Source organism: Hemibagrus wyckioides, linkage group LG16 (genome assembly GCF_019097595.1).
Source record: "Hemibagrus wyckioides isolate EC202008001 linkage group LG16, SWU_Hwy_1.0, whole genome shotgun sequence".
In the NCBI taxonomy this organism is placed as follows: Eukaryota; Metazoa; Chordata; class Actinopteri; order Siluriformes; family Bagridae; genus Hemibagrus; species Hemibagrus wyckioides.
The window spans coordinates 3,675,770-3,692,707 of record NC_080725.1 but is presented as its reverse complement, the minus strand read 5'-3'; the positions used below and the strand labels follow the sequence as shown (position 1 = coordinate 3,692,707).

Sequence of the window (16,938 nt, the reverse complement as noted above, 5' to 3'; positions counted from 1 at the left end):
CTGTAAACATCGGGATCCTGATGTTCTCATGGGTGTGTGACTCCAGCTGGAGAGAAGGAATCATTGAAATCAGGCCATAGAGCGCATAGCTCAGTTATGCAGCCGGGAGCCAGGAGGAAAAAAACAAAAAGCCGCACTAGAAAGAGACTTTTCTTCATCTCCTACACGCCGCTACAATTCTATCAGATAAGTTTCCTCCTCCAATACTGACTTCTCATCTATTGACACAGAATATTCTTTACGTTCTTTCCTCTTCCTTTTCCTTGCTGCCGTGTTCTTATCATTTACAGTTCAAGTTTCAACAGAATACACCAGGGTTTCTAGCTCCTTCTATCAGCGTGCTTTTCAGCGTGTTTCTTTTTGTTAGTGTCTTTTTTGTCCTTATCCTGATGAAACTAGGTCCTACATTCAATGTGATTTGTATTCAGTTCAACAACTGAGGCCATCGGAAGAGCACGTGCTTCACCAAAAATGAAGTTAGAACTGTGATCTCCCCGGTATTGTGATGCTTTAGTTGTAAATTTGTTATAGTATAACAGTTCAGCGTGAGAGCTGATCGATGTCAAAACTACAATCAATTCAAATATTACTCTCAAGTAACATAAGAGCATTCTTAAAAGCTAGAATACAGACAATTCATCTCATTTCTGCTTTTGCTTCCTGTTTGCATCGTTCTTTATTATCTATGGATGACCTTTGGACCAAACTCAAAGCAAACCCTTCGGACGCTGAACAATTCATTCCTCGACAGGTTTGTTGCTATTTCTGAGTTTTGTCAGGGTTGCAAAAATTAGCCCTATGCAAGATGACAGGGTGCTGTTTTTCCTGGCACTATCAAAAGAAGCTAATTCTCAGACACTATTTTTAGACACTTTCCTATCCCGCAGGTCAGCCACACAGAGGATTACATACGTCTCTTATCAGCGCTCCATTAATTCTGCTTGGAAAATCTCTCTAAAATGAATGTTTTTGTTGCCCAGGCAAGTGGATTTGAATGCACTATCTAAAGTTTTACTGTTCCTTATCACTTTGTCCAAATCCATGTGAAGTTGGTCTGAAGGACGCATGTGCCCACCTAGAAGATTCAGTCTTGAAATTAGATAAGTGCATTTACTCTACTGAAGCCTCATCCTGTTTCTCCTAAATACACAGACACACTTCAGACAACAGCAATTGGTTTGGTAATTAATGCTTTTACAAATGTCAGAACAGGTTCTTGTAGCAGTTGGAGTTGTGGTTCAGCGTGGGACTGCACTAGGACGTAGGTTTTTGGTGGATGAGCATGGACGTTGATGTGGCCTTGATCACAAGCAGCAACATTATTTGCTTTGAAAACACAAACATTACTGTTTGACTACTGGACAAGAAGTTCTTTGCTAGAGACAGATGGAAACAAAAAAATTGACTGCTTTATACTAAGTAAGAAGGTTACTTTTTTCAGTATAAGTATCTGGATAGATACCCAAAAAGCATGCACTCATACTCATACATTGGATTTTGGTAAATCAAAAAGTATACAGAATAGAATTTGTTTACAACCCGAAGTAACTACCTGTGCCTTGACCTCTGAATAAAATACACAGGGAGTTGCAGCTTTTGTGCTTTTTTAATAAGGACAACCAGGTGGGTTGAAAACAGTACCTCATGTGAACTAGAGGGAAGGTGAATACACCTTTCTCCTGCCTCATGAGTTATAAATAGTCAGCATTGATTATTGACAGTCTAACTGCATCCCTTGGCTCAAAATAAATTGCTTGTCCTTTAAATGAGAAGTCCTTTTGATCCTGAAGGTAAAAATATGAAGATGCTAGCCTAAGTAAGTGACACAATGCCAATATACCATCCACTCCCCAAATCAATAGCAGAACAACAAATCCATTTCATTTAATAATAATGGGTAAGTAAGATCCAATTACATTTAGGTTTTGCACTTGTACTATATAGTAGTCTTTAAGCAGCCACACTTGCAGGACTTGTGTGTGAATCTTTCTGGGGTCTTCTAAAAAAGGGTTAACCTGAGAAAGGTTTTCATCAGACATAGATGACATTAGACATAGACAACAGTAGCAAGTTAGGAAAGATAATTAAAAAAAAACAAGTGTTCTGACCCAATAACTTCCAGCAATGACTTCAAGTTAAAACAATATTAGAAAGTTTGTTTGTTTGTTTTTTTAGTTAACGAAACTCACTCTGAATTTATTTTGCTTGTCCAGCGTTTTCTCCAAAATTACATGCAGCAAAGCTGACGTTAGGCTAATAAACTTTACCGTGTCTAAGTTTTGTGTAGGTTGCTGGGCCACTACAAACTCCAATTCTTCAGTGGCATACACTCTTCGCCTCTCTGGAACTGTTCTGTAGCAATAAATACGATATATTGCCAAAAGTTTTGGGACACCTGCCTTCACATGCACATTAATGGAACGTAGAGTTGGCTCACCCTTTGCAGCTATAACAGCTTCAACTCTTCTGGGAAGGCTTTCCACAAAGTTTAGGAGTGTATCTATGGGAATTTTTGACCATTCCTCTAGAATGGTCAAACCACTGAGGATGAAGAGATGGATGAGACCATGGCCATCAGAATAGAAACATTTCCTTAAAGGAATGATTTGCCATGACCCTTCCCTCTACAAGTGACAAGTGGACCCAGTCCATGCCAGCAAAATGTCCTCAATGCTACAAGTATGTCTTTTGCTTTGATTTTCCTTTAATTTGCCTCCCATCACTATGTGCCCACTAAAAGCCTGTGCACCCTCAAAGGCCAGCGTTCCTCAGAAATCACCTCATCACTTGTTGTGTTAATACATTTTTTTTCATTTCATTTCATTGTCTGTACCGCTTATCCGATCTATCCTCGGGTCACTGGGGAGCCTGTGCCTATTTCAGGCGTCATCGGGCATCAAGGCAGGATACACCCTGGACGGAGTGCCAACCCATCACACACACACTCATTCACTCACGCAATCACACACTACGGGCAATTTAGAGACTCCAATCAGCCTAGAAGCATGTCTTTGGACTGTGGAAGAAAACCAGAGCACCCGGAGAAAACATGCAAACTCCACACACACAGTGAGTGGGAGCAAGACACGAACCCAGGATGCTGGAGGTGTACGTGCTAACCACAAAGCCACCGTGCCGCCTGTGTCAATAAATGAAAAGTAAAACATTTTTGTGCCATTTGTGCCTCCTAAAATGTTACTCCTAGATCCCAAGGACTGCCAGAACAATGCAGTAGTTTAAAAGGTCTTGAAAGGGTGCAGCCATGCTTTGTTTCACACATGGTTGCTCTGGAGTTCATTGAGATGGACGGAGCAGACAAAAATGTGATTAGATGAATAGCGATATTCAGACGGGGAACTTCTCAGCAATTTAACAAGAGAAAAAAGATGAAAGCTATGCAGCATAATAGAACACAGCAAAAAAAAAAAAGAATTATCTTCTGGCCCAAAATATTTGTTCATTTTACATCAGGTTGATGGCCAAGCACTTGAATTCATTTACATTAAATCTCATTATCCGTTCAATATTACTGTCAGCTGCTGGACATAGCTAGATGTTCTACTGCCGGTAAGGAGAGTTAATCCATTTTATGGGAAGCTATAACAATAGAGCCGTCAAGTTATTATATTTAGCAAAGGTATTATACTTTGACAGTAATGGTAAAGATTTATTTTCTGTGTCAAGAACCAGGCTGAAACATATTGCCTTATTGTTCATTCTAATTTTTGGATCTCACGCTACATGCTATCATGCTTAGCTCAGCTCCTACTTTTATATCCTTCATAAACGAATCCTGAAAAAAACAAAGAAAAAAATTTTCTTTAATGTGATTTCATACAAACATGTAAGAATTTTAACATGATTTTTTCTAGATCTTATAAACTCAAGTATGTGTGAAATTCTGTTGATTTCCTTCAGCATGAGACACGCAGATTTGTTTTGTCCTTCTGGAAGCGCATCCCTTTTTTCAGCCAGTCGTGTTTGATTTCTCTTCTCCCCAGTTTTTCCCTTGATAATCTCTGTGAAGCCTTTCACGCAGGAACATTCTGTAATTAAATCAGTCTGATTTGCCTGAACTGCCTGTCAGTCTCAAATCCAGGACTGACAACAAGAAGACAATGTCATCCTCGTGTGATAATCGCCCACCTCTAGTCAAGGACAGGTTGTGAAAAATCAATCAGGGTTATGTGGAGAAACACAGGGGTTCTTGAAACAATTGCGCAAATTGCTTTATACCGCACTTCATAATTGCTGATGTGGAAGAGGACACAGAAGGGGAAATCTTTGTTGGTTTTCATTTATTTTCACTTGGCAGGTTGCAAATCAAGTCTTCATATTAGGAAAGAAAAAAATTAACCAAAGTGGAATTTGGCAAGCCTCCTCCGTGAGTTGCCTGCATTTTTATGGAAAGCAATGCATTTAAATGTGCTTTTCTCAATACCATTTTAAATGTATACAAGCTCTTCTCTAAAATCAATCTGTTTAAACTGGCATGGCCCTAATATTTATGCATTGGTTTCAGAGTGTATAGTACAGTATCACAACCTGAACATTACAGTCAGTATACAGCTGACAGCCTGGACTGCAAACTTACTTTCTATTATTTGTATAGGCAAAATCATTTTGACACGACTGACACTTTCAGGAAAGAAACAAGAACAAAATAGCAAAAACGTAAAGTATTTTACATCACTTTAATACACTCACTCGTATTAAGGGTGCATGTGTTGTTTTAATACATGGTGACTAAAAAAGAAGTCACCTTTTCTATCAATAGGGAGAGACAGGTGCTACTTTCAAACCTCCAGCAAAAATAAGCTACCAGGCCAGACAGCGGTTCACTCTACTGTGATTTCCTGATTTAGATATTATTTATAATATCTGTGCCAGCAGGAGATTAATGTTACCGTGTGCGTTCCTCTCCTGTGGAACATGCTCTGCTGGGCCACATTTGCTTTGTGAGTCACTATAACCCTCATGAGGAACTATTTCGTCATTTTATAATAAGACCACAGGCCTAAGCTTATTCTGAGATTATGCTGTGGGGGACAATACACAGCAGAGAGACTGTGACACCAAAAAGCCACTTACTGAATTAGAATATACATGCCATAAATTCCCTCTGGCATCCTTCTATTCGCCAGTTCTCCTCACAGCTAACAAGCTATTGTCCCAGCAATATTGAAGGAGATGAGCAGGCAATGAGAATTTGTATACTGACTCCGCAAATGAGGCTGCTGTGTACAGAATACATTTCCTGAACTGAAAACAGTCCTGAGGTGATTCTGAGATCTCTTCTCACATCTTAAGGTGTTCCATGCATCACAGAAGTATAATCAACTATAATCTTCCCACACTTTCCAAAGCTAATGAGCAGCACACAAGTGCTTTCTCTGACTCCTACGGCAGCTCCCTCGGAAGTCTGTACAGGTATAAATGGTGTTGGTTTCTGTTTTCGTTTCATCAAAACACAGCCTCAGGTCTCCTGTGAACACTGACAGAAAAAAATAGCTGATCTCTGTGAAAGGAAGAAAAAAAACTATATTTTTGTTTTTACTAATGGGCTTTGATGTAATGTAACAGGCAGACCTGAACTCACAGGTGCTTTAGTCCACTCCAACACAACTACAGGAAAATAGAATAAACGTTTAAAGTCTTAAACATTGTTTAATATACATTTACGTTTTGCTATAGAGAACATTTGCACTGCAGAATAAACATAACTGAAATAAAATATCATGATAAATAGAACTTCAGAAAAATAATCAACAAGAATTTGGTGATTATTCTACAATAAACACGTTTTATCGCACTTTTAGCACAGTGATGATACGATACTTCTATTGATTACTGGGATAATAATCATATTTTTTTAACCATTTATTATAACCTCTGTGAACATCTGTAAACAGTGGTTCTCTCACCAGCTTTCCAATCACCTGAAGTTAATAAAATGAAAAAAATAAATAAATGAATCCCAGCCCTCCTGAAGCCCTTCGCATGGCAGAAAAGGTACTGACCATCTCATTACAGAAAGCTTCACCATATCAGCTTACACGTCCATTTTCAGGGCAGAGAAGAGTGCTATTTACCTTCTTTCACATACATGAGGTTAGAGATGCCCAGATTGACTAGTGTCAGTGTGATTGACAAAAGAGAGAAACAAGGCCATTTAAACTTGCAATCAATGGTAGGACAAACACTTCTGTTGTGCCACTCGGGAGCCAACAACTCATTATTATTAATTCTTATATTATGTGGCACATCTGTCATACGGGTCCTTGTGAATTAGCTGTTACTGTTACTAACAATAACACGTTGTAATATAAATCTGTGATTTGAATTATAGCCTGACCTATTGTCAGATATTGTTGCTGTGTGCGGCAGTATAACATTTATTAACTGGGCCAGAAAATGGGGCATTACATTGGGTCACTGCCTTTCTGATTTTCAATCTCATTCATAAAATACATCAAAACGTTTATTGTTTATATAATAGAGAAGAAATGCCTTTAAAAATTATCCCAATATCATAGCTGCTTTTACAGTCCTTTTATTATATTGTACAATTATTTTTGTGTTGGCAGTGGTTCCATACAACATTCACGACAGCATTTTACTTTGCATTTAACAGGGATATATTTTAATTTATGATGCAGTTATGGCCACAGAGAGAACATGCCTTAGCAGCTGACATTCCAGTCCCACTATAACACGGTCCTATCATCTAACCTATGAGCTTCTTAAATGACACTTCTATTAAGTTTCAGTTGACTCAGTGAAATTACACTACCATAGCTGCGTTGACACGGTCATTATTTTATCTTTCTATATCGTGCTCTGCACTGCTCTCTGTAGTGACTGGTGCTGACATATTAAACCTGAGACCAAGGTGAACCTCTGATAAGAAAGATTATCATATTAGACCCGCTGTGGCTCGGGGAGCCTCCGAGCAGCAGTAGGGCTATGCATAGATTCCAATTACATAGAACACTCACATGAGCGTTTCACTTTACAATTAGTTAGATTTCTCACAGGTACAGCTTGCTGCCCACTTTAATAGGAACACCTGTACCCTGTTCATTCAGACAATTATAAAAACGGTCAATCAGGTGGCTGCAGTGCAATGCATAAGATCATGCATGTAGGGCAAGAGCTTCAGTTAATGTTCACAAACATCAGAATAACAGAAAAGGATTGATCTCGGTCACAGTTATTAAAACTGCTGCTTTTTTTGGAGAATGACAGAGCAGCAGATCAGTGGGTTGCTGTTAATGAGAGAGGACATAGGAGAATGGCAAGACTGAAAGTAAGAAAAAACTCAAATAACCACTCTTTACATCCGTGGTGAACAGAAAATATACACAAAATATTGATGTTTGTGTGGCGAACGTGCTACAACAGCAGAATACCACATCGGATTCCACTCATGTCAACCAAGTACAAGAGTCTGAGGCTACATCAGGCAAAGGCTCACTGAAAACGGGAAAAAGATCAGGCAATGTTTTTCCATTTTTCATCCATCTAGTTTCAGTTACTGCAGATTTCATGTCAGTTTGAAGCAGTATGGTCATTCTCCTCTGACCTCTCTCATCAACAAAACATTTCCACCCACAGTAACGCCATTTGCTGGACTGAAGCTCTTGACCTGTATTTGCATGATTTTATGATTTTATGCAATGCACTGCTGTGACATGATTGGCAGATCGTTTCTGACCACAGCACTGCTATTAGCTGGTTATTTTTGGTTGATGAAGGCACTTAAGAAGGCACTGAGATGTTTACAAACCCCAGCAACACTGCTATGCCTTATAGACTCTTTCAGACATCAGTCTTATGATGGTCCCTTTCCACTGACGGAAAACTAGGGCTGCATTTTTTTTTTTACCCTGGAAACTTACCATGCTTATTAAAGAGTTTTGATAAATATGCAACAACTGCTAAATATTCAGCTAGGGCATGCATATGACCTATTGCAAATTTAGCTTGATTAAGTGTCAAAATTTAATGAGATGAGCTATTATCAGCCCAAACTTAATCTAATGTGATTAGGGAAACAAAGAGTAAATTATGCATTTATATTTATATGCTCTGAGCATTTGACATGGGTACTGATGCAAGGGATTTCTTCAAGAAGAAATGATTACAACCTATGGCCAATGGTTATCACCTGATTTCTAATAAGAATGCTCCTGGGAATGCACACATCAATAACTTACTGAAGTATTCTTGGCTACTTTCGTTTGACTGACAGCTGAGTTTACTAGCTCCCCAGGCCAGAATTAAATCGAGATGAAGTGCTGGAAGACTTGCAAGGAAATTGAGTGTACTTTCACCCAGAGATTTATATATATATATATAAAATATTTGAACATTAAGGCTCCATGTTCTATCTTGTGCAAAGCATCAGTTCACAACAGATCATAATGTCAATGGTCTTCCACCTCATTTGTTCCAATGAGAATATTTTCCTTCCAAGAATGTTGTGGAGGAGTTGTATGTAAACTATACATTCCACGGCAATGCTTCTTTGAGAGGTCCTTCACTACGGAACAAATGAAGCAAAGGAAGATGTACACGGTGACCTTCTTCCCCAAATTATTCCTTCCTTGAGGATCCATACTGGATTCTTGGATCCACAAAAAAAAAAAAAAAAATACAAATGAAGAATGTTTAAGACATCCAAGATGAACCACTTTTAATTATTTGGAGGGCAGCTTTTGGAACAAATAGTGGACTTTGCTCACGCTTAGATAAAGTTACTGTTTGAAGAGAGAGCAGATAGCAAAGTGCCAGTGATTAATGAGAAACATTCTTTTCTACATTGACCCAAAAAGGCCATTAAGATTGTCACCCAAGCGTTTAGCATTAATTATGAGAATCCCCTATAAGCTTCCTTGAAATTCAATGACCAATGCAGACTCTCAACTGTAAAATGAAGCAGGGCAATTCAGCAGGGATGCTGAGTCAACTGCCACATCTCATTTGTTTCCGCTCATTTCCACTTTATATTTCATATATAACCTGGGATGACGTGGTTCCTATCTTTTGAAAGAAAATACAATTACATCTATAGAAAGTCCACTTGCAGAGCACTTAATGTGCAAGTAAACACACACACACACACACTAATCACCATCACAGGGATTAGTAGATGACCATGTGCTGCTTAACCGCTCTCTGTGCCATCTGCTACATGAAAAACAACACAGAGCCAGTCTTCTAAAGTGAATGCTGTGAGGATTAACCCAAAAAGCAAAAGGGCTGTGACATGAAGGATGCTAAACAGCCATGAAGTTTTTTTTTGTAATATTATGCACTAGAAAAATGTAATCTAAAAGTTTACAGTCGTTTGGGGTTTGGAGGGGGTGCTATCTGCAAGAATTATTACGGCAAGAGAAAAATTCTGATTAGGATGGGCCGGATCATCTCCTTAAGATACATTAACCACAATTATCTAAGAATAGAATAAGAAATAAAAAAGAATAGATTAAAGACTGAGAAAGTAGTTCAAAATGATCAAACAGAGCAAACAACTGATTACTTTTCTTTAAATGTCCTTCTGACTGAGCTAAAAGCAGACAAGCATAAAAATGGTCTTACTGTCTGTCCAGCATACACATACAATATAAGGCCAAATGTTTGTGTACACCTGATTACCAACACCGTGGGTCTTCCCCAATCTATTACTGCAAAGATGGAACAGCAAACATGTATGGAATGTATTAACAAATCTTGAGAATTTTACAATAAGCTAGACATAAGGGGCCAAAACATGAAAATGGTTCTGTGCAAAAGCAAACTCCAAAGTCCTGTTTGTTAAAATTGGTACAGAAGAGCTCCAGTGTCCTGCACAGAGCCCTGACATCAACCCCCACTGTAGACCGAATTGAAGCACAGCCTGAAACCCAGACTTCCTCTCCCGGCATCAGCGATTGACCTTGCTACAGCGCTTTCGGTTGAATGGTCAAATCCCCCCAGCCATGCTACAACTTGGGGGGGGGGCAACATCTGAAATGGGATGATCAAAAAACACATGGTCAAGTGTCCACAAACATTAAGCCATAAAGTGTACCAATGCATAGAGATAAAACATGGGTGGATTTAATCACAATATAAATGACCGTTTATCCATTTAGCCATTTAGCTTCGCCTAACCGCTTCAAATAAAATGTCCTCAGCCTATGTGCTCTCTCTCCTGTTATATTCATCAATGACCAATGTGTCTAAACTGATGCTTACTTTATCAGTCAACATTTGACGCAGTGAGGAAATTACTGTCATGAATCACTTGAGACAAGTCGTAAAGTAAGTGGAATGTCTTGATGCAGCGAAGTGTAGAGTTTAAAGCTATCAAAATGCACTTTACGTGAACTTATCTGCTTAATGTATGCAGATTCCCCTGGGGGAGGAAGAAAAAGCTGCAACTTTAGAAATAGATGCATCTGAAAAACTCATCACTGCAGCGTATGAAGAATTACTTTTGTGTGACCAATAAGGAGCATACGATGAAGAAAAATGATACTTGTTACTACGTTAAGGTCATAATATGGTCGTTATGCCATTATATTAATAAGAGTCATTAATTAACCCACTTGTTCAGTACAGTAGAATGGATGCACTTTTCACCAGGTCATCTATCTCATTAGCTACAAAAACTGCAGTGTATTTCATTTCTCATATATCTCAATACATCATACAGTATGGGTTTTTTTGGGGGTTTTTTTTGTTTTTTTACAAAAACCTCTTCTCATAGGGGATCTTCCTGTTGGCAGGTGTGTGTGAACAGGTGTGAGAGCAAATTAGAGCTGGAGGGAATGTGACAGGAACTAAATATCACATTTTGTCTCATATTTACAAAGAGCAATAATTAGTGAGCATGCTTATTTTGCCTTCTTGCAATCTGCTCAAAATGACCTGAACACAGTCTCAGTAAATGGTTCTGATTTTTAAAAACTCCGGTGGTCATTAGTAAAATTGTGTCAAACGCATAAGGCGACAAAATTCTGGACAAGAGAAATTTAACATGCCCAATTCAAGCAAAATCAATGCAAGGAAAAGAAAGTGAGAGAAGGAAGAGGGTCAGGGGGGAATCTGACAGGAATTAATATCACATCTTTTTTTTTATATATTTATTTATTTATATATATATATATATATATATATATATATATATATATATATATATATATATATATATATATATATAGGCCAATCATTTGTAAAAATGTTTGTCTTCTAACTTATTAAAAAGCAAAACAGACCAATTTGATTCAGACAAAATATACGCACAATTTGACATTTGATAAACAGATGCTTTTTATTCCCTCCTTCTCACTGCCTGTAAAAGGTGACCTGAAAATACAACATGCTTTTAAAGAGACCCATCAGCTTGTGTTTTTTTTTCCTTCAAAAGGTGTTTCCTAGCGTCCCACAGCGATGCTTTCAGTATGCGCTATAATGAGCCTGGCTTTTGGAAAAGAGCTCCTTCACAGAGTATGCCTGGAGACAGAAAGAATAACGCTTTGTAAAAGAGTCACTTAATGAAGATCAAAATGTGAACTCATTGTGCTTGTCATTGCAAAAAACCCATATAGTAGTGGCAGCCGTTTGCTCAACACCTCTAAGTGCAAACGTATGCAGGATTCATATTGACTTTGCATATGCCTTAATGATTTCCTCTGATTCTCGAATGGGTGTTTGCCATGTTCGATGTTTTCCAACAGGCTTTTGTTTGATGTTGATGATTACACAGAGACGATTGTATCACAGTGCTATACCTCATATGAGGCCTACATTCCTTCAACATGACAACTCAAGAATGGCTCTCTGTGAGTCTGTGCTGCGCTGCCAATTGCTGCAACCCTGTGTTATTAACCCACAGTCATCGACTGATCACACAATGATACAGACGCCTTTTAAAGTGTCTGCGGAAACTTCACAGAAATGTCAGAATAGTTTCTTTCAGTGGGACTGGCAGATGTTCCCGATCTATAATAATTACTGTTTTGAGCACTGGTTCCATTATGTATTAATCTGACCCATAAACAATGAATTATAATTATACTATTTTGATCAGTGCACAATATGAAAAAAGATCACGTTTCTGACGATACTGTAATTCTCCAATGGAAAGCACAGACATAGCTAAAGCTGTATAGATACAGAGGATTTCACAGTAATCTTCAAAGAGGGCAGCGTTCCTCCAATGGACAGTCACACACAGGATTTAAGGTCAGAGCATGTATATATATGGAATCTGATCCAAAAAAAAAAACACAAGAGCAAGGGATGTACCAAATCTGTCAGCAGATATGACCCAGCTTAACATATATTCTGCTGTGCTGTGCTTAGGATACAAAGCAATGCATAACAACCTTCAGTGGGGTTAAGAGTGCTGTCCCTTTTCAAAGGACAGTTCTTTGTCAGATGAAAAGAATGAGTGTGGAAGCTGAAAAACACGAGCTCATTATTACATTGTTTTCATCAATGCAGACTGAAATAAATAAATAAATAAATCTTTCCCATGAGACGGGGGCTCTCTAATGGAGACCACTGAGGGGAATTCAAGGCTAAAGTCTAACTGAACACAGTGGTGGACTAGTTAATGGTCCAAATCCCTGGCTGGATATAAGACAACTTACCACATATTCTGCTGTGCAGCTCTAAGGATGCGGAGCATTTCAGTGTGGGAAAGAGAGCAGCTTCCCCCATGCATCAGATGAAAGGAAAGGGGGTGCATATGTGGAATAATCCTGTTTATACCATGGCGCTGTTGAATTCTCACATCTGATTGGTTAGACGGTGTTAATTTATTTTCTATAACAGCACAGCTCTGACAGGAGTGCCAGATGTAATTCCTGTAATCCCAGGTTTACATTAATGCACTTGTCCTAATATGTTATTGGTTCTATAGTGACAACTCATTCCCAGGGATTTGTATCGAGGACACTACGTAATCCAACACTAGTAATAACTGGATTAAAAATCTGTTAGTAAACTTTTTAATCTTTGAGAGTTGGATGCTTTCTTTTATTTAACATTTAGGGAAGGAAGCTCAAGTGTCAATGCTTTGTAACAGTCAGTCTGTTTTCTATGAATTCAGAGTCTTCCGGACATAGGACTCAGAAATATGACAAGCTGCATTGGTCTGTTTACTCAAGAGAGACTGGTGATGAAACAATTGTTATAACAACTGAGAACAGTAACTAATTGGTCTTGAGGAGATTATAAATTATATGTATGTCATGTCTTATGTGTATCTTATACATATGATTTGTTTGTAATTTAAGAATGCGGTATCAGAAGAATAAAACACTGAAGTTATAGGATTATAATCAGGTTTGTGTTGGTAACAGCTCTCTGCTTCAAACCAATTATTTTCCAATTACAGCACACCCCGTTGTGTTTTATTCCTCATGTATTAACTTCACTGTCATTAGATAGACACTTGTGGACCGTAAAAGAAAATGCTTTTTCAGATAGCACTGTGTAAGGAATCATATGGCAAACCCGGTGTGGGTAAAGGGGTAAGCACCAAACAGTGACAGTCTGGCAGCTCTGGTACTTGAACTAAAACTTGACATTTGAATTTCATGTTAATTAGCACTGAACTTATCTCCTTGACTCCTAAGCTCTATACCAGTCTAGGTTAGAAATAAATTCATACTGAAAGCAGAGACGGTGCTCCTGTACATACTAAATGTCTGTCAGCCTATTCCCTTATCCTGACTTTCCCTTATCCTGACTGATTTGTCTTTAAACAGCTCTGGACACCTCCATGACAATTCTCAGGGAAACAATGTCATGAAACATTGCAATAATGAAACATCTAAGATGGTTAAACTTAAAAAGTGTGGGTAAAGTCAACCTGAAGATTTGTTTCAACTCACAATTAGTCAAGACTTTAAGCTTCATCTTATAAACTTGAGTTCAATATCCAAAAACTTAAATAGAAGAAATAAACTCAAATACTTAATCAGTCTTTAGTATTTTTTTTTTATGCTACTAAAATATTATGATCCAAGGTAAAGACTTGCTTACAAATTCTAGAAAGCTGTAAGATGGTAAAGGGTGCTGAATGTAGCCTATATCCCATTAAAAACATAGCTATAAATCTGTGTTCTTATTTGAATCAGTTTCCTAGAATAACCAATAGGACTGCTTGCAAACAGTCTATGCCTGAGCAAGTACTTCAGTCAGGGAAGGGATAATGGCTAGAAAAACATAATTATAATACAACATAATTGTTGTAACTGAACCTACACAAATTAAGGAAAAGGCATAACGATAATTCTAGTGTCATTTTTCAAAAGTATCACTAAGTATTTGTTTTTCTAGTGAGAGCATCATAACAAGCTCTAACGCACCATTGGGCCACTTGAGAAAATTAGTGAACTCTCTCATCCTTTTGATGAAATTGAGAAAGTAGCTATTTCACATCTGGGCTGATACTGATGTCAATTAGTCACAGTCATCCTCTGCTCCTAATGGGCCTAATTTCTGTAATAACACAGCACGCTGTGTCACTCTAGGACAGTGGCGCTCTCTGGGAAAAAGAAGAGAGAAGAGAGAACGCCTTCAAGCAAAGGATTCTGCAGAGATAAATTTGAGCGTGAGTACAGGTGTATGAAATTGTGTAAATCTTTAATTCCCATGAAAACAAAAGAAACTGCATGGATTTCCATGCTGCAGTGTACCATTGTTTGCTTGAGAAAGACACAGAAATCGATGAGATGCATGGATTCTAAACATGGGAACGAAGTGTTTATCACACAAATCCCTGGACGGAATCATTTGAACAGTCTTCATCTATGTTAAACCAAACCTCTCCTCTCTTCTATGGATGAAGCTGAAGCCCAGCTGTGGCTCTAAGTTGAAATGGATCCCCATATCTTTCCTGTGTTAGCTCGGCTGGGAGGAAAAACTAAGGGTACAATAGGTTGGCCGGAGGGATGTTGGCTTGAGCGTTGCAGGTGGATGTGCTGCAGCCTGGCAACGCAGACACAGCCACTCTGAGTCTCTCTCTCTCTCTCTCTCTCGCTCTCTCTCTCTCTCTCTCACACACACACACACACACACACACAAGTTTGTTTTGCTATCGTTGTGAGGCCCTTCCACTGGCATAATTATTAATGCAGCTAATTTATTCCATGACTACACAAAAACCTTAACCTCAGTAACCGAAAGGCTCTTTTATTATATTAAAAAGGGCATTTTATTTTAAATAAATTTTTTTTACTTTATATATATTTTTTCTTTCAGGGGCCGGCCAGATATCTCGACAAGGACAAAACTATAAGGAGAACATTTAAAAACATGACGCCCTCTTATCCTCCCAATACCCACCTCCTGAACACACACACACACACACACACACATATACACACACACACACACACGCTGTTTCACCTGCACTCTCTCTTTCTCTTTCTCTCTCAATCTTTGTCTCTGACTCTTCGTCTTAAATTCTCTCATTTACACTATACATTCAACCCCTGAACACCTGACAATCAGTGACTGTCATAATAGAAACACACACATACTGTACACACACATCCGTGTTTAGAGCAAGGGTTCAGAGAGAAGAATAACACCAAGGACACACGTCTGGTCTCTGTTCACTGTTCACATGAGTTAATTCAACAATAGATTGCTATAAAACATGACACTATCAACAGTTTAGGACACATGTTGGACAATGTCATCCCTAAGGCGTAACATAACATTTATTACAGTACAACCATAAATCACAGTTTCAATGCAACTGTGAAGAAGAGGTATAACCTTAGTGTCCATTCATTAAAACAAGATCAATGAGTAATATTGTCAGGATCACTTTTGATGCTCCATCCTCCTTGGACATACACTGGAGTGCTGTAGTAATCTATGCGGTTTGGTACGTAGCCTCACATCCTGCTTGAAATCTTAAATCATCACACACACATCATTTTTAACAGGTGATTATCTGACCCTTCAGTGCTCCAATGTACACTGTATTGTAACAATGTATTGTTGTTATTATTATTATTATTATTATTATTATTATTATTATTATTATTATTATTTAGTAGGGTTTTCTCGCAGTTCCTCTCATTATCTACAAAAGCAACAAGTAAATGATGTCGTGTCCTCAGATAGATACTTTTAGGAAGCATTTGTTAAACTTTTCCTGCAGTACGGAGTGTGTGCGCGCGCGCGCGAACGCACGCACACACACACTCACGCACGCACGCACGCACGCACACACACACAGCGGATAAATTCCCGACATGTGAAGCCGCATCACCTTGGAGTGACACTCTGCTGATCTGAGCTGCCTCTTTAGTAAGTAAGTGCGTCAAACAGGAGATGTTCAGACTCCCACTCGGACACGATGCGTTTCTCCAGCAAGACTCTGACGTGACGGTTATGTGAAGTAACGGTCATCCCCAAACGCGACCCCCTCCTTACCTCGTTGTATTAGAGCGATGGCCATTCCGAACAGGACCGCCCAGTACGCAGGACTCTTCATGGTGATTTCGAGCGGATCTTCAGTGGAGGAAAAAAAGCGCTGTCTGTTTGTTTTGTTTTAAATCAGCGAAAACTGGAACACAAATCCTGCTAAGAGTGGAGCGGAGCGCAGCGCAAAATCCCAGCTCGCTTTGACTGTGAAAGAGGACAGAGAGGCGCGCGCGCCGACAAAACTCGCTCCGTGATTGGCTGCGACGTGCGCGCGAGCCTGCTTGCATTCGATATGGTCTTCCTCGAGATGACAAAGGCGACGCTGTCTAAGAAACCAAGTGCGCACTCAGTGCCAATGACCTTAGTTGACAAAGAACTTATTAGACTTTAAAAACCTGCAGCATAAGGAACTGGTTACTTTTTTTATTATTATTATTTTGGTTTTGTTTTTTTAGAAAACTTATTTCTCCTTATTTATTCAAATATATTCAATTC

The 16,938-nt window shown here is 38.7% G+C and overlaps 1 protein-coding gene across 1 annotated transcript in view; it reads right to left on the bottom strand.

Annotated features, from left to right (window-relative positions):
- The window catches only part of ntm (neurotrimin), a 382,749-nt gene extending 366,070 nt beyond the window's left edge, over positions 1-16,679 (bottom strand). Inside the window, exon 1 of the mRNA XM_058412525.1 lies at positions 16,453-16,679. Coding sequence (XP_058268508.1) covers positions 16,453-16,513 — 61 coding nt within the window. The 5' untranslated portion in view covers positions 16,514-16,679. The remainder of the gene's footprint in view (positions 1-16,452) is intronic.
- Between the last annotated feature and the right edge of the window lie 259 nt (positions 16,680-16,938).